Here is a 23,856-nt window from a genome sequence, read left to right on the forward strand (position 1 = left end):
AGAATTAACCCGATCGCTAAACAGCATAACAAGAAAAAAATCAAAACGCCAGAATTACGTTTTTCTGGTTGCCACAATATTGCATTAAATAACGGGTGTTCAAAAAAAATTGTATCTCCACCAAAATGTCATTAAAAACGTCAGCTCGGCACGTAAAAAATAATCCCTCACCCAACCCAAGATCACGAAAGTCTTAGTTACTCACCGGTTAACGGTATTTTTCGGAGTCCATGACAGCACCACCTGAGAGAGGGGATCCGCCCTTCAGGAACAGGAAACCTACAGATACAAAAGGGCGGCACCTCTCCCACGCATCAGTTGGATTACAGAGCACAGAGGACCACAATGGTTAATAGCATAACTTATATACAATACTATACACGACTATTTAAATTACCCGTGTACGTATAAGAGGCAGGAGTGCACACCCAAAATAGACTAAAAGGGAGGGAATATACGGGTGCTGTCATGGACTCCGAAAAATACCGTTAACCGGTGAGTAACTAAGACTTTATCGGTCGTCCATGACAGCACCACCTGAGAGAATTACAGAGAGTAATAACTATTTAGGGAGGGACTACAGCCTGCAGCACCCTTATACCAAAAGAGAGGTCTGTGGAAGCACCCAGGTCTAGCCTATAATGACTAGAAAAGGTGCTCGGAGAGGACCAAGTAGCCGCCTTACATATCTGGTCGATGGAGACTTCTGATCTCTCGGCTCACGAGGTCGCCATGGCTCTGGTGGAATGCGACCTCAGCTTCCCAGGTGGAGACCTGCCTTTTGAAGTGTATGCTACAGAAATTGCTTCTCTAATCCACCTGGCTAGTGTATTTTTTGACACTCTACAACCTTTCCTAGGGCCTTGGTGGGAAATAAATAGGGCATTATCTTTCTTCCAAGGATCGGTAGCTGCCAGATATTCTATGAGGCAATTCCTAACATCCAGGGTATGTAGTTTTTCTTCCTTCTCATTAGCTGGATTAGGGAGGAAGGATGGAAGGACTATTTCCTGAGTCCTATGAAAGTTAGAAACCACTTTAGGTAAGTACGCCGGATCAGGTCTGAGTATTACCCGTCCTAACCTGTATATAAGGAGGACGCCTAAATAATGCCTGGATGTCGCTTACTCTGCGAGCTGAGGTTAGAGCTACCAGGAAGGCTACTTTGAGGGACAGATTTTTAATGGAAGCTGATGAAATAGGTTCGAATGGAGCTTCCGTCATGGCCGTAAGGACTAGATTCAAGTCCCATGGCATGAATCTATCCTTCACTACTGGCCTGGACCTACCTGCTGCCTTAATGAACCTACGGATCCAGTAATTACCTGCGATGTTGCAGCTAAAGAGAGCCCCCAAAGCTGATACTTGTACTTTAAGAGTACTAGTGGAAAGTCCCATATCCAGACCTTTCTGAAGAAACTCTAAGATCTGATTTATTGGAGTTGAACCCCCAGCAACTATTTCAGAGCGCTGCAGGAACTTCTTCCAAATTCTAGCATAGATCCTGGTAGTAATGGCCTTCCTATTCTTAAGTAGGGTGTTAATCAAGTCTGGGGAGAAGTCTTTTTCTTTTAAGAGTGCCCGCTCAAACTCCACGCCGTCAGATGTAGGCCAGCCACCTGAGGGTGGAAGACTGGGCCGTGGGATAGGAGATCCGGGATGTCCGGAAGAACCCAAGGATCGGACACCGACATGGTCCTGAGGCATGAGAACCATGCCCTCCTGGGCAAAAATGGAGCAATGACTATGACCCTTGCTCTGTCTCTCTTGATTTTTCTCAACACCAAGGGTAGTAGCTATAGGGGAGGGAAGGCGTATGCTAGCCTGAAGTCCCGCTTTATCAGAAAGGCATCTACTGCCAGGGGGTTCTCTCTGGGATTTTGGGAGCAGAATAGTCTTAATTTCCTTGGTGGCGAAGAGATCTACCTCTGGCTGTCTCCATTTTTGTATAATCAGGTCGAAGATTGAATTGTTTAGGGACCATTCTCCTTGTTTTAGTAGGTTGCGGCATTTATGTCAACAGGACAAGGGATTCCCAGCCAGTCTCCCATGCCGGTACTGGCCCGGCCTCAAGCTGCTTAACGGCTGCGCTCTGACGAGGGCATGCACATTCAGCTTAGAATGGCTGTTCTGCTAGTTGGAACAACCGTTCTGCCACATTCCTCAGGGGTTTGGAACGAGTCCCACCTTGGTGGTTGACACAAGCCACTGTGACCTAATTGTCGGAGAACACTCGCACATGATGGCCCTGCAGATACATAAGTAACTTCTTAGCTGCCTGCTCTACTGCTGTGAGTTCTTTTCAAATTAGATGACATTTTTATCTGGTGATGGTCCCATAGGCCCTGGACTAGGACTTCACCCATATGAGCCCCCCAACCGGAAGGGCTAGGATCCGTAGTGACTATGGGGGATATGTCACACTCCCAGGGAACCCCTCTGGACAAATTATCCTTTTCTAGCCACCACTCTAGGGACTCCCTTGTGCTGGCTTTGAGTCTGCTACTGCCATGGTGGACCTTATTGCTTTAACTAGCTTGTCCATCTGGTCTAATGGGAAGCAGAATCGGCTTGAGTCTTCATCCGAAGAGGATGAAGTGGAGGCCGGGGAATCCGTGGAGTAATTGTTCCTAGGGGCAGCTGAGGACTCCGACCCTGAGAAACTAAATTCTCTCCCCCTAGAAGAGTCCCTTTTAGATAGGGCTTTCATCTCTGTCCCTGTAAGGATGGGGGAGAGTGCAAGGGCCTGTCAGTCTATGCCTGGGCCCCCGTCCCTTTCCAACCCCTACCGTCTGTCGCACACATGGCTGACATAGTCTTTTGGGGTGGCCGTCTGGTAAGGGGCAACTACAGAGCGCACATTCCCTGTGCTTCTGTTTTACTGTAGCTTTCCTCCCCTGCGAAACCAGCATAAGGGAACACTGCATCAGGGTACATTCACGGAGATCTCTTACCCATGCAGATGAGGCAGGTACCGGATCACGGAGGGAGGCAGGGGGAATCCTTTAGACTGGAGGAACTTCTGCGGCTCTGCTCACTCGTCCGCTTCCACTCGTATGAGGCTTCACCGAGGCCTCCTTCTGTGGGTGCTCCTGCACGTCCTGCTGCTCTATGGGGGTTCTGTCATCCATCGCTGGGCCTTCAGAAGCACCCCGGCAGCATCACCTCCTGCCCTTTAAGGCCTCCCAGTATCCGGTCAGCAGGGCACTGGCGCGGCACCTCCCCCAGGAACCCTCCCGCGACCTTCCCCCGCATGAACCGTCCCCCCCACCGCCTCGGGTACCGCGCGTCCCCCCGGATCGCGGCGCACACGCGGCGCACACTAGGAAGTCGGCCGGCACCCGACTTCCGGTTTTGGCGTTCCCGGCCCCGCCCCTTCCACCGCGTCACTTCCGCCGCGCGTCAGAGGCCGCGGGAGCGCGCGGAAAGGAGCCGGCACGGCGCCCCCGGCTCCGGTATGCCCGCCGCCCCCATGCGCGCCAGCCTGCGCTTGGCGACCGGACGCAACCGCCGACCTGGCCGGAGGGGGTTTGAGACCGGACCCCGGGGGAAAATGCATCAGGAGGGGCCTGCATACATACCTGGTGCCCGCATTCTGGAGACGGCTGTCCACCGGACCCTTTGCTCCGCCTGCTCTAACCACTGCCGTGGCGACCTACCCAGCCCCATCGTGGCGCTTCCAGGTACCCCGAGCTTGACCGAGGTAGGAGATCCCCCCGCTACCTGAGTCGGTCAGCCGGCCTGGGAATCCCTCGACGACTCCATGATGGACGATCTGAAGCAAGTCCCGTCCTCTAGGAACAGGAAACCAACTGATGCGTGGGAGAGGTGCCGCCCTTTTGTATCTGTAGGTTTCCTGTTCCTGAAGGGCGGATCCCCACTCTCAGGTGGTGCTGTCATGGACGACCGATAAAAATGGAGATGTGACGGGTATTGGAAAATGGCGCAATTCTTTTATACTTTACCTAATAAAGAGTTCTTTTTACCGATAAATGTTTGTTTTGGGTCGATTATTTTCTGTTGGTATTTGGTTTAACCTATAAATCTCCCATATAATATTCTCACCTTGAATTTATCCTATAAAACTCCCATATAATATTCTCACCTTGAATTTATCCTATAAAACTCCCATATAATATTCTCACCTTGAATTTATCCTGTAAAACTCCCATATAATATTCTCACCTTGAATTTATCCTATAAAGCTCCCATATAATATTCTCACCTTGAATTTATCCTATAAAACTCCCATATAATATTCTCACCTTGAATTTATCCTATAAAACTCCCATATAATATTCTCACCTTGAATTTATCCTATAAAACTCCCATATAATATTCTCACCTTGAATTTATCCTGTAAAACTCCCATATAATATTCTCACCTTGAATTTATCCTATAAAGCTCCCATATAATATTCTCACCTTGAATTTATCCTATAAAACTCCCATATAATATTCTCACCTTGAATTTATCCTATAAAACTCCCATATAATATTCTCACCTTGAATTTATCCTATAAAACTCCCATATAATATTCTCACCTTGAATTTATCCTATAAAACTCCCATATAATATTCTCACCTTGAATTTATCCTGTAAAACTCCCATATAATATTCTCACCTTGAATTTGTCCTCTAAAGCTCCCATATAATATTCTCACCTTGAATTTATCCTATAAAACTCCCATATAATATTCTCACCTTGAATTTATCCTATAAAACTCCCGTATAATATTCTCACCTTGAATTTATCCTATAAAACTCCCATATAATATTCTCACCTTGAATTTATCCTGTAAAACTCCCATATAATATTCTCACCTTGAATTTATCCTATAAAACTCCCATATAATATTCTCACCTTGAATTTATCCTATAAAACTCCCATATAATATTCTCACCTTGAATTTATCCTATAAAACTCCCATATAATATTCTCACCTTGAATTTATCCTATAAAGCTCCCATATAATATTCTCACCTTGAATTTATCCTATAAAACTCCCATATAATATTCTCACCTTGAATTTATCCTGTAAAACTCCCATATAATATTCTCACCTTGAATTTATCCTATAAAGCCCCCATATAATATTCTCACCTTGAATTTATCCTATAAAACTCCCATATAATATTCTCACCTTGAATTTATCCTATAAAACTCCCATATAATATTCTCACCTTGAATTTATCCTATAAAACTCCCATATAATATTCTCACCTTGAATTTATCCTGTAAAACTCCCATATAATATTCTCACCTTGAATTTATCCTATAAAACTCCCATAATATTCTCACCTTGAATTTATCCTATAAAACTCCCATATAATATTCTCACCTTGAATTTATCCTGTAAAACTCCCATATAATATTCTCACCTTGAATTTATCCTATAAAACTCCCATATAATATTCTCATCTTGAATTTATTCTATAAAACTCCCATATAATATTCCATCCTTGAACGCACGCCGCGTGCATCATGTTTTTGTACAATCTGTGAATAATATATATAGGTTCTTCTCATCTGAGTTATTTTTGAAGGTCAACAAAATACGATTTTCCTGTCATTCATTTCTCACACTCTAGGTATAATAATGACTTTTCCCTGTGTGGGATTTTTCATAAAAAGGTTGACAACTAGTTGGACAACCCCTTCTCATTCCTCATGTTTGGTCCTGTTAAAAATAAAAACACTTACACAAACCTCCCATGGTGGCTCCATTTCAGCGGTGTTGGCACTTGTGTTCTTGGGTCTCTTTTGAGGTTTTTACATCATGTGAGCCCTGTGCCCAATCAGCGCTGACGTCACTGTCCCCACCTACGTCCGAAGGAAGGAACAGTGAAGCTGCCGCTGATTGGGTGCAGGGCTCGTGTGATGTGAGAACCTCACATAAGCCTCGGGACAGTGAGTCTCGACACCGCTGAAGTGGAGCCGGCACGCCAGCGGAGTATGAATGTTTTTATCTTAATGAGGCCAAACATGAGGAATGAGTTCACTGAAAAAAAAAATATATACCGTATTTTTTGGACGATAAGACGCACCTAGGTTTTAGAGCAGGAAATTAGGAAAAAAATTAACGCAAAAAATGTGGTCAACTCTGTACTTAATATCCCCTATCCTGGTATATATGGTCCCTTCACTCCCATCCTGATACACATGGCCATCTCATCCTTACCTAGTATGCATGGATCACTCATCCCTATCCTGGCAGGAATGATCGCCCTCATCCCTATGCTAGTATGATAGCCCCATCCCTATCCTGGTGTGCAGGGCCCCCATCCTTATCCTGGTATGCAGGGCCCCCATCTCATCCTAGTATGCAGGGCCCCATCAGAAAATATTAAAAAAAAATTACACTTACCTACCCAGGGCTCCCTCACAGCGTCCTGCTCCGATGCCAGCAATTGTTTTAGGCTATGTGCCCACGCTGCAGAAATGCTGCAAAATTGTCTGCAGCATTTCCACAACTCCCTGCCGTGGGTAAAATGCATGCGGAATTTGCAAGCGTTTTCCGGCAAAACACAAGCATTTTGCAAGCGTTTTTAGCTTCCATAATGCTAGCGCTTTCCAACCGATTTGAAGCATCGCTTGAAAAAGTGATAAACAGGTTGGTCCCACTTGTCAAGCATAGTGCTTGACAAGTGTGACCAACTTTTTACTATTGATGCTGCCTATGCAGCATCAGTAGTAAAAGATAGAATGCTAAAAATAAGAAAAAAATATGTGTATACTTACCCTCTGTTGGCCCCCAAAGTCCTCCCGGTCCTTAGCGACGCTGCCAGCAACTTCCGTTCCCAGGGATGCATTGCGTGAATGACCTCTGATGACGTAGCTGTCACGCAACCGTGACGTCACAAAGGTCATTCGCGCAATGCATCCCTGGGAACAGGAGTTGCTGGCAGCATGGCTGAGGGCCGGGAGGACTCCGGGGGCCGACAGAGGGTAAATATAACCATTTTTTTTTATTTTAATTCTATTTTTTTTTTACAGGAATATGGTACACAGGGCATGGAGGAAAGTCTCCTCCAGACCCTGGGTACCATCCGCACATGAAGCACTCACTTTACGTATAGTGGGCATAGCCACATGTGTAAAGTGAGCGTTTCAATGCAATCCTATAGCAGCGGAATCGCCGAGATTCCGCAAAATTAATGGACATGGTGCGGATTTTACCGCAATGCGATTCCACAGCGAAAAAATCCAAGGCATGGGCACAGCAATTGCGGACTCCCATAGGATTGCATGGGAATGCGTTGTTATAGCGTTATTTGCACAGCTGCCGGAGTGCTCACCGGGACTGTTCATCAGAGATAGCGGTGAGTATTCATTGTTCTTCAGTAGCGCGCAGTGTCAGCCACTGGCTTCCTGCTGCTGCCAGCGGTCACGTGTGCCGCTACATAACAGAAATGAATATTCATTGGATTCATTCATTCATCAGGAGACTATTTGATATTGAACTATATTCAAGCGGGACTAGATGAAGAAAACCCTAAAATCATGTATCATGTTATCCAAAACAGTCAGAAAACTAGCCCCATATTGGCAGATCCCAGACCTCACACTATATACTGTGTAAGTTTATAAGCCCCTCCAGTGTCAGGAATAGATAGTATGTGAAAATACCGTATATACCGCTCAGGGAACACTTACCTTTCAGAGATAATTTCCATATTCATACTAAATAATGGCACAGATCTCCCAGACATTATGATTGCACATATCCCTAGTCTGTATAACGATATTGCACTCATTCCCTGACAGACCGCAGCATGGCCATTAGTTAGAAGCTGCTAATGATCTTTGGAGCAGGTACGTTTTCCCTGAGTGGTACATATTGGGCCGTCTGAAGACTGAGTTTAGTCTAGGACAATTTGTCTGCACTACTAATTAACAGCAGTTACATTACCAAACTAGGGCAGTCCCTATAGGAGAAAAACACAAGAATTATACTGTATTGTCACATACTATCTATTCCTGACACTGGAGGGGCTTATAAACTTACACAGTATATAGTCTGAGGTCTGGGATCTGCCAATATGGGGCTAGTTTTCTGACTGTTTCGGATAATATGATTTTAGTTTTTTTTTGTCTAGCCTCACTTGAATATAGTTCAATATTAAATAGTCTCCTGATGAGTCGCCTTTGGTGAGGACGACGAAACCCATAGAAATGAGAGTCTTGGAGAGTGTGTATACATCACCTCACCCTATGTACTGTACTGAACTGTGGGGTACATGTTTTTTCTTTTAGTCACCTATTGACTAACCTTCAGGGGATGAATTATGGGTATAGTTTTATATTTGGAATTAATAAAACTTAGTTTTATCCTTTTGTCAGCATACATGAGGAATGACAAGAGACAACCCATTTAAGAAGATTCAATTTTGGCTAAAACTATTCCAACATTATGAACACAAAAAAGACTTCTCCCCTATGTGACATCTCTGATGTTTATTAACAGTTGATTTCCAAGTAAAACATTTCCCACATTAAGAAAATGAAAAAGGTTTCTCCTCTGTGTGACTGCTCTGATGTCTAACAAGAAGCGCTTTCTGGTTAAAATATTTCCCACATTAGCAGGAAAAAGGCTTCTCTCCTGTGTGAGTTCCATGGTGATTAACCAATTGTGATTTTCGGTTAAAACATTTCCCACATTCTGAACATGAATATGGCTTCTCTGCTGTGTGAATTCTCTGATGTGCAATAAGAGTTGAATTCTGAGTAAAACATTTCCCACATTCTGAACAGGAAAAAGGCTTCTCCCCTGTATGAGTTCTATGGTGTTCAACCAAATGTGATTTCCGGTTAAAACATTTCCCACATTCTGAACATGAATATGGCTTCTCTGCTGTGTGAATTCTCTGATGTGTAACAAGAGTTGAATTCTGAGTAAAACATTTCCCACATTCTAAACATGAAAAAGGCTTTTCTCCTTTGTGAGTTCTTTGGTGTTCATCAAGATACCATTTCTGGTTAAAACATTTCCCACATTCTGAACAGGAAAAAGGCTTCTCCCCTGTGTGAGATCTATGGTGAATAATAAGAGTCCCTTTGTGCTTAAAACATTTCCCACATTCTGAACAGGAAAAAGGCTTCTCCCCTGAGTGAGTTCTATGGTGAATAATAAGAGTCCCTTTGTGGTTAAAACATTTCCCACATTCTGAACAGGAAAAAGGCTTCTCACCTGTGTGAGTTCTATGGTGATCAACCAATTGTGATTTCCGGTTAAAACATTTCCCACATTCTGAACATGAATATGGCTTCTCTTCTCTGTGAATTCTCTGATGTGTAACAAGACTTGAATTCTGAGTAAAACATTTCCCACATTCTGAACATGAAAAAGGTTTCTCCCCTGTGTGAGTTCTCTGGTGGGCAACAAAATGTGCTTTGTGTGCAAAATATTTCCCACATTCTGAACATGAAAAAGGCTTCTCCCCTGTGTGAGTTCTCTTGTGGGAAAGAAAACATGATTTCTGTCCAAAACATTTCCCACATTCTAAACATGAAAAAGGCTTCTCTCCTGTGTGGATTCTCTGGTGTTCAACACAATGTGATTTATTGTTAAAACATTTCCCACATTCTGAACAGGAAAAAGGCTTCTCCCCTGTGTGAATTCTCTGGTGTTTAACACAATAGGATTTATTATTAAAACATTTCCCACATTCTGAACAGGAAAAAGGCTTCTCCCCTGTGTGAGTTCTCTGGTGTCTATTAAGAACCGATTTCCGATTAAAACATTTCCCACATTCTGAACATGAAAAAGGCTTCTCCCCTGTGTGAGTTCTCTGATGTGCAATAAGATTTGATGTATTTATAAAACTTTTCCCACATTCTGAACATGAAAAAGGCTTCTCTCCTGTGTGGGTTTTTTGGTGTGCATCAAGATTCCCTTTGTGGTTAAAACATTTCCCACATTGTGAACATGAATATGACTTCTTTGCTTTAGGAGCAGTTTTAATGCCTCTTTTGTGACTTTGATTTTCCTTAGTAGTCAATAATGAATCAGAAGATGGGACCTGTTTCATAGGATCAGATGACAGATCTTTGCTGTGAATGGATGATGATATATCTGGAGTAATGGCATTCACTTCATCTGTCAATGGAAAAACAGATAAGGCAGGTTACAGTTAATACAATAGTTAGGGTTACTGTTAGGCTAAAGTAAGGGTTATTGTTAGGGTTACTGTTAGGCTAAAGTCAGACTAAAGTTAGGGTTACTGTTAGGGTTAAATGGTTAAAATGGCCCGTCAGTTTTATAGTGCAGAGGAGGCTTATGCACTTTTATGTTCTGACAGTGAAGAAAGTGCAGTGTCAGATGGCGATGTGGATTTTGAGGGCTTTAGTAGCAGCAACAGTAATAGATCAGAAATGAGCAGTGATTCTGGTCCATCCTCACACACAAGGACCAGTACAACAAAAAGGAGAAATAGCGCTTCTGGAGAAATGTCTCCAACTCAGGGAACAATGCCCAGTACTAGCGCTGTCCCTAGTGCTCTTGCATTGGCGCACACCAATGACAAATTGCACTACAACTTTTGGGGTCCAATTTCTCCTGTTACCCTTTGGAAAAAAAATGGAGGGTGAAAAGATCATTTTTTGTGGAAAAAACATGACTTTTTATTTTCACGGCTCTACGTAATTAACTTCTAAGAAGCACTTGGAAGCTCAAAACGCCCATCACACATTTCCTTGGGGGGGTCTAGTTTCCAAAATGGGGTCACTTGTTGTGGGTTTCCACTGGTTACACACATCAGGGGCTCTCCAAACACGACATGGCAACCACTAATTATTACAGCATATTTTACATTCAAAAAGTTAAATGGCGCTCCTTCCCTTCTCAGCCCTGCAGTGTGCCCAAACAGTAGATTTCCCCCACATATGGGGTATCATCGGCATGCTCAGGAGAAATTGCAAAACAAAATGTATAATCCATTTTCTCCTGTTACCCTTGCGAAAGTAAAAAAAACTAGGTCTAAAGGAAATTTCTTGTTATAGAAATGTTTATTTTTTCCTTCCACATTCCATTCATTCCTGTGAAGCACCTGAAGGGTTAATAATCTTCTTGAATGTGGTTTTGAGCACGTTGAGGGGTGCAGTTTTTTGAATGGTGACACTTTTGGGTATTTTCTGTCATATTGACCCCCCAAACACTTCAAATGTGAGGTGGTCCCTGAAAAAATGGTTTAGTAAATTTTGTTGTAAAAATGAGAAATCGCTGGTCAACTTTTAACCCTTATAATCTCCTAACAAAAGAAAATTGTTTCCAAAATTGTGCTGATGGTAGACATGTGGGAAATGTTAATTTAACTATTTTGTGCTATATGACTCTCTGATTTAAGAGCATAAAAAAATGTGAATATTGCAAAATTTTCAAAATTTTTGTCAAGTTTCCTTTTTTTAACAAATAAAGGCAAGTCATATCAAATAAATGTTACCACTATCATAAAGTACAATATGTCACAAGAAAACAGTCTCACAATCACCAGGATTCATTGAAGCATTTTAGAGTTATGACCTCATAGAGTGACACTGGTCAGAGCTGAAAAAATTGGCCACAAAGGCAAAAACAGGCTCTGGCATGAAAGGGTTAATATTTTGTTGCACAACCTTTTGAGGCAATCACTGCGATCAAACGATTCCTGTAACTGTCAATGAGACTTATGTGGTGCTCTGATTACATATTCCTCTGTATTGGCTTATGACAGGTCGCTGATCCCTCACTGACCTGCCCCCATTATTACATAATGCATATAATAGCATTGATATTATTGTTGATAATGCCTATAATATTGTGGCTATTGTGAGGCTTAGAAAAAAAATTACATCCAGCAAATTATCACCGGCGATGGCGGCGCCTGCGTAGTAGCGTCTATAAGAGACTACACTCATCACTGTCCCCAATCTCCTCTTTTTCCTGTACTGATCTGGCTGTTCATCACTACGACACTCTTAGAAGCACCTTTGACCAAGTAGCGCCCCTCACCCTCAGAACTTCCAAACACAGAGTAAAACAACCCTGGCTCACATCGCAAACTCAACTTCTCCAGCGATGCTCTAGGAGTGCTGAACGCCTATGGAGAAAAACCTGCACACCAGAAGACTTCATCCACTTCAAATTTATGTTAAGAACCTATAACGCTGCCCTTTACCTCGCCAAACAGAACTTCTTCACCACCCTGATCTCCTCACTAGCCAACAACCCCAAGAAACATTTTGACACCTTTCACTCCCTCCTCAGGACAAAAGCACAAGCCCCTATCACAGACATTTGTGCTGATGACCTGGCCTCCCACTTTACAGAAAAAATAGATAATATCCATCAGGAAATCTGCACCCAACCACCAAGTGCTGTGATTCCCATGGCTCACTTTCCACATTTGATCCCATCACAGAAGAAGTCTCCAGACTCCTGTCTTCTTCTCGTCCGACTACATGCACGACCGACCTCATTCCCTCACATCTCCTCCAGTCTCTCTCTCCAGTCATCACAACTCACCTAACTACAATCTTTAACCTCTCCTCGGGCATTTTCCCATCCTCCTTCAAACAAGCCATCGTTACTCCATTACTAAAGAAACCCGCTCTCAACCAATCCTGCACTAACTACAGACCAGTCTCCAATCTCCACTTCATCTCTAAACTTTTGCAGCGCCTAGTCTACTCCCGGCTTACCCATTACCTCTCCACTCACTTCCTCCTAGACTCTTCACAGTCCGGCTTCCGCCCCTACATTTGACTTAAAATGCACTCAAAGTGACCAATGACCTTCTGACAGCAAAACGCAATGGTCACCACTCTCTGCTCATTCTTCTCGACCTTTCTGCATCTTTCGACACTGCTGATCACCGTCTCCTACTCTCTAGGCTCCAATCACTGAGCATTTAGGACACTGCTTTCTCCTGGTTCTCTTCCTATCTTTCCGACTGCTCCTTCAGAGTTTTGTTCTCTGGCTCCACGTCATCTCCTCTTCCTCTCAATGTCAGGGTACCTCAGGGCTCAGTCCTTGGCCCTCTTCTCTTCTCCCTCTACACCACCCCAATTGGACAAACCATCAGCAGATTTGTCTTTCAGTAACATCTTTATGCTGATGACACACAATTATACATGTCATCCCCCCACCTTACCCCCGCTGTACTACAGAACTCCAGTGACTGTCTGTCCGCAGTCTCCAACATCATGTCCGTTCTCTATCTGAAACTCAACCTCTCAAAAACGGAAATTCTTCTGCTCCTGCCGTCTACTAATCTCCCTAAATCTGACATTTCCCTCTCGTGGGTGGCACCATAATAACGCCACGGGAGCAGGTGCGCTGTCTGGGTGTTGTTTGACACCAATCTCTCCTTCACATCCCATATACAATCTCATGCCCGCTATTGCCGCTTACACCTAAAGAACATCTCTAGAATCCGCCTTATCACCATGGAAACAACAAAAACCCTCACTGTAGCATTGATCCACTCCCGCCTGCATTATGGGCAGCATGGTGGCTCAGTGGATAGCAACATCTGTAAGGAGTTTGTATGTTCTCCCTGTGTTTGCGTGGGTTTCCTCCAGGTACTCAGGTTTCCTCCCACATTGCAAAGATAGGGAATTTAGATTGTGAGCCCCATTGGGGACAGTGATGATAATGTGTGCAAACTGTAAAGCGCTGCGGAATATGTTAGCGCTATATAAAAAATAAAGATTATTATTACTGCAATGCTCTATTAATTGGCCTCTCCGTTACTCTACTATCCCCTCTCCAGTCCATCCTTAATGCTGATCTGTCACAGGACAGTGATATCCCACCTGGGACTATTTAATAAAGTTAAAAAAAAAATTAAAAAAAAGTGTTAAAATGATTAAAAAAAAAATTGCCAAATAAATTAGAAAAAAAAAAATATTCCCCCAAATAAATCCATTTTTTGGAAATAAAAAAAAAAACAAACAATAAAACTACACATATTAGATATCGCCGCGTCCGTAACGACCCGCCCTATAAAACTGTCCCATTAGTTAACCCCTTTAGCGAACCCCTTAAAAAATAAAAAAAAACGAAGCAAAAAATAATGATTTATTATCATACCTCCAAACAAAAAGTGTAATAACGCGCGATCAAAAAGACGCATATAAATATCCATGGTACCGCTGAAAACGTCATCTTGTCCCGCAAAAAACGAGCCGCCACACAGCATCATCAGCGAAAAAATAAAAAAGTTATAGCTCGCAGAATAAAGCGATGCAAAAATAATTATTTTTTATATAAAATAGTTTTCATTGCATAAAACCGACAAAAACATAAAAAAAGACCTAAATGAGGTATCGCTTTAACCGTACTGACCAGAAGAATAAAACCGCTTTATCAATTTTACCGCACGCGGAACGGTGTAAGCGCACTCCCCCAAAAGAAATTCATGAAACGCTGGTTTTTGTTCATTCTGCGTCCCAAAAATCGGAATAAAAAGCGATCAAAAAATGTCATGGCCCGAAAATGGTACCAATAAAAACGTCAACTCGTCCCGCAAAAAATAAGACCTCACATGACTCGGTGGGTCAAAAGACGGAAAAATTATAGCTCTCAATACGTGGTGATGCAAAAACTATTTTTACAATAAAAAGCGTCCTTTAGCGTGCGATAGCTGCCAAATATAAAAACCTCCATAAATAGTAAATCAAACCCCCCGTTATCACCCCCTTAGTTAGGGAAAAATAATAAAATAAAAAAAAAGTATTTATTTCCATTTTTCCATTAGGGTTAGGGCTAGGGGTTAGGGCTAGGGCTGAGATTAGGGTTAGGGGTGTGTTGGGGTTCGGGTTGGAGTTAGAATTGGGGGTTTCCATTGTTTGGGCACATCAGGGGCTCTCCAAATGCAACATGGCGTCTGATCTCAATTCCAGCCAATTCTGAGTTGAAAAAGTCAAATGGTGCTCCTTCCCTTCCAAGCTCTGCCATGCGCCCAAACAGTGTTTTACCCCCACATGTAGGGTATCAGCCTACTCAGGACAGATTGCAAAACAATTTTTGGGGTCCAATTTCTCCTGTTACCCTTAGGAAAATAAAAAATTGGGGGAAAAAATGATTTTTTTATTTTCACGTCCGAGCGTTATAAACTTCTGTGAAGCACTTGGGGGTTCAAAGTGCTCACCACACATCTAGATAAGTTCCGTGGAGGGTCTAGTGTCCAAAATGGGGTCATTTGTGGGGGGTTTCCACTGTTCAGGTACATCAGGGGCTCTCCAAAGGCAACATGACACCCGCAGACCATTCCATCAATGTCTGCATTCCAAAACGTCACTACTTCCCTTCCGAGCCCCGAGGTGTGTCCATACAGTAGTTTTCTCCCACATATGGGGTATCAGCATACTCAGGACAAATTGGACAACACCTTTTGGGGTCCAATTTCTCCTGTTACCCTTGGGAAAATAAAAAAAATGGGGACTAAAAGATCATGTGTGTGGAAAAAATACGAATTTTTTATTTTCACGCCCGGGCGTTATAAACTTCTGTGAAGCACTGGGGGGTTCAAAGTGCTCACCACACATCTAGATAAGTTCCTTGGTGTCATTTGTGGGGGTTTTCCACTGTTTTGGTACATCAGGGGTTTTCCAATCGTGACATGGTGTCCGATCTCAATTCCAGCCAAAAACGTCAAATGGCGCTGCTTCCCTTCCGAGCTCTGCCATGCGCCCAAATAGTGGTTTACCCCCACATGTGGGGTATCAGCGTACTCAGGACAAATTGCACAATAACTTTTAGGGTCCTGTTACCCTTGGGAAAATAAAAATTGGGGTGAAAAGATCATTTTTGTGGAAAAAATATGATTTTTAAATTGTACCGCTGTACATTATAAACTTCTGTAAAGCCCTTGTGGGTTCAAAGTTCTCACCACATATCTAGATAAGTTCCTTAGGGGGTCTAGTTTCCAAAATGGGGTCACTTGCGGGGGGTTTCCACTGTTTAGGTACATCAGGGGCTCTCCAAACGTGACATGGCGTCCGATCTGAATTCCAGCCAATTTTGCATTGAAAAAGTCAAACGGCGCTCCTTCCATTCTGAGCTCTGCCATGCGCCGAAACAGTTATTCCCCCCCCCACCAATCAGGTATCAGCGTACTCAGGACAAATTGCACAATAACTTTTGCAGTCCAATTTCTCCTGTTACCCTTGGTAAAATAAAAAAAATTGAACCTGAAAAAAAGTTAGATGTTCATTTTTTTTTAAATATTCAAAAAAATTCCTGTGACGCACCTAAAGGGTTAATAAACTTCTTGAATGTGGTTTTGAGCACCTTAAGGGGTGCAGTTTTTAGAATGGTGTCACTTTTGGGTATTTTCTATCATATAGACCCCTCAAAGTGGCTTCAAATGTGATGTGTTCCTAAAAATAAAATGGTGTTGTAAAAATGAGAAATCGCTGGTCAACTTTTAACCCTTATAACTTCCTAACTAAAAAAAAATTTTGGTTCCAAAATTGTGCTGATGTAAAGTAAACATGTGGGAAATGTTAGTTATCAAGTTTTTTGTGTGCCGTATCTCTGTGATTTAAGGGCATAAAAATTCAAAGTTAGAAAATTGCGAAACTTTCAAAATTTTTGCCAAATTTCCGTTTTTCTCACAAATAAACGCAAGTTATTTGAATGAAATTTTACCACTAACATGAAGTACAATATGTCACGAGAAAACATTGTCAGAATCACCGGGATCCATGGAAGCGTTCCAGAGTTATGACCTCATAAAGGTACAGTGGTCAGAATTGTAAAAATTGGCCCGGTCATGAACGTGCAAACCACCCTTGGGGGTGAAGGGGTTAAAACACATTTGTTCAGAGCGGCCTATCACGTTCACTAATCAAAGTCATTCTCTGTGTAAGTGTGCGTGTGTATCCCATTCACTATCTCCATCCATCCCTCAATCCCACAAGATGGTTGGACCATCATTGTAAATACACCATTGTAAATACACACCTGTACTCTGTATCTCCCCCACCTCATTGTAGAGTGTAAGCTCTCACCAGCAGGGTCGTCTTATTTTGCTTTAATTATTGTATTGTTAACATTGTTACTTATGACTTGTGTTTTGAAACTGTTAAACTGTAAAGCGCTGCGGAATATGTTGGCGCTATATAAATAAAGATTATTATTATTATTATGTAATAATGGGGGGCAGGTCAGTGAGGGATCAGCGACCTGTCATAAGCCAATATAGATGAATATGTAATCAGAGCACCACATAAAGCCCCGCCCACAGCCCCGCCCCAGAGCACGAGAATCTCATTAACTGAAAACTACAAATACAGATTACACAACAGTAAACCAGAGTTGCCCTCATTTATGGTGGACCATTGGAGCTACTATGGATCCTGAGCAGAAGATTAGAGAAATAATATTGCTCCCCATTTCAGGAGAGATTGTGCAGTAATCTAAATTCCTTAGGATCAGAAACAATGTAATTTATGATGTGGAGTGACTCCATGACACCAGGGCTGGAGCCAACACATCTCCTGCAGGCGGGAATAAATGTATATTACAGCCATCAGCCACGCACAGCTTAGAGATCTATCAGGGCACAGGTGGAATGTTTGTCCTGGAGATTATCACAATCCTCCTGGAAGTTAGTTGGTTTTAATACAAATTGAAAAGTCAGGATAAAGGGAAACTCTGCTGTTATTGGACAGAAATTCACACTTGGCCTCACTGCACATTTACTGTTGTCGCTCATAAAAGGGAAGATTGGCCAGAAAGACTGGACCTGGTCTTGTAGGGACCATGAGACATTCAGCAGCACAGAAGGGAGAGAAGATTCATCCGATAAGATCTCAGGGATCTAGGAAGCCAACAGCATCATTACCCTCCGCTTTCTCTTACAGGCCCAGCATAAGATTTTTATTCAAGTGATTTCCTATCTTGTCAGCACATTCTACGTACGCTGTCATTTGGCTTTATATTTACAGAGCTGGGCAGGTAACGGTCAGCGTCTCCTAATGTGAAGGAGAGAATGGCTGATGAAATTATTAACCCTTACATAAGTCAGTTCAGATATGGTGTACCAAGATGGCATCTGTGTCTTCAGACAACACCCTGGAAGGAATCCTTGGAATGCAGAAGCTGAGATACTGGATACCATATATGGAAGTGAAGATGAAATGGACCTATCATAGACTGACACTGGCTACTCAGAAGATTGTGTGACACCCATCTCCTGTCTCTCTGTCATAAGAATAAACTTCAGTTGTGTGCAAGCCTTTGCTGAGAAAGGAGTAGACATCTAACTCTGTGTTCAGTGTGACTCTTGAAGCGCGCACTCAGCCTCTATTGGGTCAGGTACAAGCAATCATATAGATCTCGCTTTAAGGAATCACCCTCACACTAATCCCAGGGGTTAGGCGGATCCTCCAGGTTGTAAGTTCTATAGAAAAGGGCTTTCAATGCCCAAAGTCATTTGAACAGTTTTGGGTGGAGGAGAATGTTGTGGTCTAGAGGCAAAATGGTGATCATGGTAATACGGCCGGACTACCACACCGATAAAGCAGCCACAGCCGGTGACTGAGAGGAATCTGTGATGTCTCTGCATTCAGTGGTTACAACTCACCTGGGTAGTCATATGTGGGAATCTCCTCTTTACACCACTCATCATCTCTCACATATGTCTCTGTAGTATTAATATGGGTCAGATCTTCACACTGAAACAAATATTGTAAAAGTCACAGACAGATGGAGAAGTCCCATCTATGATCAGCTCTAATCCTGCCATCTCCACCGTTCTCATTACACAAGTATAAAACATATAATACTGGTAGATACAGCAAGACTGAGCACAAGACCTTCACAGCCGTCTACACATCATAGGGGAGCTCTCCTGACACCTTCTCCATCTACCTGATGATCCTGAGGAACATTGGGATCTTCTTGGTTACAGTCCTGTGGAAGAAGAGGACGGGGACATCTCTCTGGTGTTGTCCTCTTACTGGATAGATCTGGAGGAAACACATACAGGGATTGAATTCATTCTCTACATACAGATAATTATAGGCCGTGTGTATATAGTCCTATTACCTGGAGATGTGAGGGGCTGGGGAACCTCCATTATGACATTCTTGTACAGATCGCTGTGTCCTTCTAAATACTCCCACTCTTCCATGGAGAAATAGACAACGACATCCTGACACCTTATAGGAACCTGACACATACAATCATACCGTCATCCCCCGATCCCTTCATAGCGTTACTGTATAATGTCCCAGCATTCCCAGCAGTGTCACCTCTCCAGTCAGCAGCTCAGTCATCTTGTAGATGAGTTCTAGGATCTTCTGGTCATTGATGTCCTCATGGATCAGGGGTTGAGGTGGAGGCCCCGTGATTGGGCTCAGGGGTCTTCCCCATCCCTCAGACACAGGGTCCTGACAGCGATCACTAGAGGTCTTCCTCACCACTGTGTAATCCTGGTTATGGAGAGACACATGAATAAATCTCACTACAGACATTTCCAGAGTCCTCACCTCTCCAGTTCTGTCCATCTGTTATTCCCATAGATAAGAATGATGTAATGTGAGGTCATCAGAATCTCTCACCTCTCCAGTGAGACGGAAGAGGATCTCTAGGGTGAGGTGCAATATCCTCTCCGCCATCTTGTCTCTGTCCATATCCATCCTTGATGGGTAAATCAGGAAAATTCTCTTTTGTAGAAGATCTTCACTGAGAGGATCCGATATTGTAGAGACCTGAATGAGAAGAAGATGATCCGATGTAACATCATAAGAATCCTGTGTAATAATACAATTACTGGAGATAATAAGAGAAACATATGAGGAGATTTATTATCTTACAGGGTTTAGTTTTCTTCCCTGACATCTACTAATAAAACCTATATATTTAGGCCACAGACAACAAGCAGCTTCCTCCTCGGAGTCGGCAGCTGAACAAGTTCCTCATAGACTCATCTTCCATAACGCTAATTCTCGTCTCATTACCGACACTGGAATCGGCATTAGCAATACTGCAGGAGATATTCATTACACGTGACATGAGAAATAACTCCTTCATGATGAGGACGACATCTTCATCTTCTACTACGGCTCTAGAGACAGATTTGGCCAGAGTCGGTCACTGCCTCCATCCCCACCGGCCGTCTATATGAAGGTTTCCCGTCTTCCCTACACTGGAATCTTCTATCACGTTAGATCTCAGCTCTGAGTCACACACAGAAGTTTGAGGCTTTTAGAAAAGATTTTTTGTTTCCACAATCAACGCGGACAGAAATGATTGGATCCCAAAGTCTCCATGTACAGTGATTTATGGGGATTATTTCTGGCCTAAGACTTTCCTATATTACAAGAAAAACTCCAGAAAAAGCCGACATTAAAAAGTTTCTAATGAAAAATTGGCTCCAACAATTCTTGTAAAAAGAAAAACATAAAGCAGAAGACACGTTTTACTATTTTTTAACAAGTGAAACATTTTTTTTTTACAAATTAACTCCTTTTGGAACCATAACATAGATGTACACCGCAGGGACGGCACAGGAGCGGCTGCAACAAAAACCATGGCAGTTTAAAGGGAAGGTGCCATCAAAGCCGGATGTGGCGTTGGCGTGCTTTCCACTTGCCGGATGTGGTATTGGCGTGCGTTCCACTTGCCGGATGTGGCGTCGGCGTGCGTTCCACTTGCCGGATGTGGCGTCAGCATGCGTTCCACTTGCCAGATGTGGCGTCGGCGTGCGTTCCACTTGCCGGATGCGGCATTGGCGTGCGTTCCACATGCGGCATTGGCGTGCGTTCCACATGCGGCATTGGCGTGCGTTCCACATGCCGCATGTGGCATTGGCGTGCGTTCCACATGCCGCATGTGGCATTGGCGTGCGTTCCACATGCCGCATGTGGCATTGGCGTGCGTTCCACATGCCGCATGTGGCATTGGCGTGCGTTCCACATGCGGCATGTGGCATTGGCGTGCGTTCCACATGCGGCATGTGGCATTGGCGTGCGTTCCACATGCGGCATGTGGCATTGGCGTGCGTTCCACATGCCGCATGTGGCATTGGCGTGCGTTCCACATGCCGCATGTGGCATTGGCGTGCCTTCCTCATGCCGCATGTGGCATTGGCGTGCGTTCCTCATGCCGCATGTGGCATTGGCGTGCGTTACACATGCCGGAAATAAAAGGCTGTGGACCGGCGCATCATCAAGCCAACTCGGTTGCATATTCTACTTCTATGTGGTTGAAGAAACCACAAGTTATTTTGGCGTGCGTTCCACTTACTGGAAACACTAGGTTGTGGAGTGCACGCCTCTGCCTCATGGGACACAATTAGTAGTCCGCCTTCATTTGAGTGTCGCAGATTTTTTCCTTGCGGCTCACGCACCTTTATGGCACCCTGGTGTGCGTTTCAACCACCGGAAGTACCATGGTATGTATTTCATACTCCCCTCCCCCCCCATTTAGCTCAGCACTATGGCACCTGACCTCCTATCACAAGGATAAGTCCCCTGATGACTCAGCTTGGAAGAAACGCATTGGGCCCTTCCATGGGGGGTGCAGGGCTTGTTTAGCACAGGGGGAGCTGTGGACAGTCAGGGGGGAGTCTTGGGGATAGACTACTGTTAGCCCTTTAGGGTCTTGTAGGGAATTTTCTTCCCCTTGTCCTATATGGAGCATCCTGGACCCAGGATCTCCTTTTCCTCCCGCACCCCCTTCATGAATGGCTGAGCTTGTGCCTTTCCTCACTTATTGCTCTGGCATATTTCGGGTGGTAACTCTATTAATGTCATCCAGATTCCAGTCATTACTGTTATATGCAGCCAGAATCTGTCAGTCATTGTTTGCGGGGTTCTGTGGGATTCTCCCAGATCCATAACGTGAGATTCTGGGACTTGCTGGTTGCAGTTCGGCCATTGCAAGTGGGAATCATTCCTCCTGATCGGGCTGTGCTCCTCACGCCCCTTTATTTGTGACTTCACCGATACATTTATATTAATTCACTCTGGGGGACACAAAATTGTTTTTATCCTACTATCTTACTAAAGGTTATGTTTTATCTCCCATCCACCACACTCCAGCTGTGATGGAAATATATACATTTCATACAGATCTCACTTGCATATATCCTTATATACTGATAGACACATTTTCATAGCTATCTTGAACCTTATAATCAATTGCTGAAAATGACCTACTAACCCCATGAGCCAGTCTGGAGAACCAGCATAGTCTCATGGTAGCATTGTCTTGTGATATATCAGCCAGCCATGGGAAAGGAGGAAGTTGGACCAGATGCACTAGCTGATATCGGAGGTTTGCTGACATTGCTAGACAATGCATAAGAGTAAATCATATGATGCTAAATCACCCTGTCGGACACTGCCATATAAGTTCATTTACTCAAATAGTCAATAGCATTAAAACACAAACCTTATGTTAATTGACTAACCACTCCTTTCTGTATGTAATGATAAAACCATATACGCGTATGTGCAATAAACCAGCAGAGTCCTGCTGGAAAGAGATACTGCTAACAAGGTGTTTAGGGTGTCTTTTCTGTTGAGCGCTCAATGAGACTCTGTTCTAATTAGGACAGGCCGCAGCACACAGAAATATAACTATCCAAATTTCCATATCATGTGGCGCAGAGACGCGGGGCTGTGGACGAAACGCACGGGGACCCTGCTGACCAGAGAGACGGAGGTGCCGACTAAGGCCTTGGCTCATGGGGACGGAGATTTGCGCAACTCCATAAGGTAAGAAAATCTGGTTATCTTACCAGAATGTCCCCTGTGCCCAGTCCGGGTCTGTACCTCTAGCCGGTCAGGTGTGGTCACCACCGCATTCCCAGGTAGTGTAAAAGTCCACACCCTTATCCAAACCCTGGGATAAGCCAAGGTGTCTGCTTTGGGTCCTGTTTGTGTCTAGATCCGGGATAGAGCTGGTGGAACGGTGATTGATTGTGCATGTGGTTGCTGGGAAACCGATATCTGAGATTCAACTTCCCCTGCTAAGTCCTCACAAATAAACCTGTACACAGGGAGGACAGGAGAAGCCTATCCAGGTATGGGTTGTGGGGGCTTAGAGAGATATCACTAGTCTAGTCTCCTATCAAGCTATCACATATACACCCATGCATCGGAAGGGACAGGAGTACCCAGATCGCCAGGCACGTGGTAGTGTTTAGCTTGGGGGAAATATCGCAAGCCAAATCACTTGACAGGTTGCCACCGATTCACCTGTACATCGGAAGGACAGGAGAGGCCAGCCAGGTACAGATGGTGGCAATTTTGTGGGAGTTATCACTGATTCCTGTTACCGGCGGGACAACCGGTACAGTGTGTTAACATTCCCGGGTGACTGAGCGTAGTACACCAAGTGTGATTGGCAGTTGTTGGTTACCAGAGCTGCTTGTGCTACGTGTCACTAAAGAGGGCCTCAATTTCTCCCCGGACGTCTATATGTGCATCAACGAAGATCTGAAGCAGAAAGTTTTTTTCCTTTTCTTTTACACTTCCTCTTTTGCCCGTAGGGTGCTTCTCTGATATTTTTCATATTGTCACATTTGTTCTGTACTCTGCTTTTCCCTTGTTTTATCTTGCATTTGGTGGAAGTTTTTTACTGTAGTGTGAGAATTTTTGGGAATGCTGGGTTGTTGAATATATACCATTGTCTCAGTTTGCTCTTTTGTTTCCATTGTTCTCAGAAGATTTTACTGAGAGATGCAGGCAGAGGAAAGGGGAAGTGTGTGTATCCTCCATTTGTGCACGGACATTTTATTGCTGGAAGTTGTACTGAATTTTGGATTTTTGATTTCTTTTTGGAGGTGTTCTTTTCAAGTTTTACCAACTTCTTGATTATTCTTTGTTTTCTTTTTTCTCCATTTTTTGAGTTTTT

At 43.7% G+C, this 23,856-nt stretch overlaps 1 protein-coding gene across 1 annotated transcript in view; it reads right to left on the bottom strand.

The window, feature by feature from the left end:
- Positions 1-8,440: 8,440 nt before the first annotated feature.
- Positions 8,441-23,856, bottom strand: part of LOC141075793 (uncharacterized) — a 38,731-nt gene continuing 23,315 nt past the window's right edge. The window contains exons 2-7 of the mRNA XM_073562938.1: positions 19,554-19,703; positions 19,245-19,424; positions 19,039-19,162; positions 18,862-18,959; positions 18,575-18,665; positions 8,441-10,101 (exon numbers count right to left, since the gene is read on the bottom strand). Of these exons, the coding sequence (XP_073419039.1) occupies positions 8,582-10,101; positions 18,575-18,665; positions 18,862-18,959; positions 19,039-19,162; positions 19,245-19,424; positions 19,554-19,703 (2,163 nt within the window). The 3' untranslated portion in view covers positions 8,441-8,581. The remainder of the gene's footprint in view (positions 10,102-18,574; positions 18,666-18,861; positions 18,960-19,038; positions 19,163-19,244; positions 19,425-19,553; positions 19,704-23,856) is intronic.

This window comes from Dendrobates tinctorius, unplaced genomic scaffold (genome assembly GCF_039654945.1).
Source record: "Dendrobates tinctorius isolate UK_male_01 unplaced genomic scaffold, ASM3965494v1 ptg000372l, whole genome shotgun sequence".
NCBI lineage: Eukaryota > Metazoa > Chordata > Amphibia > Anura > Dendrobatidae > Dendrobates > Dendrobates tinctorius.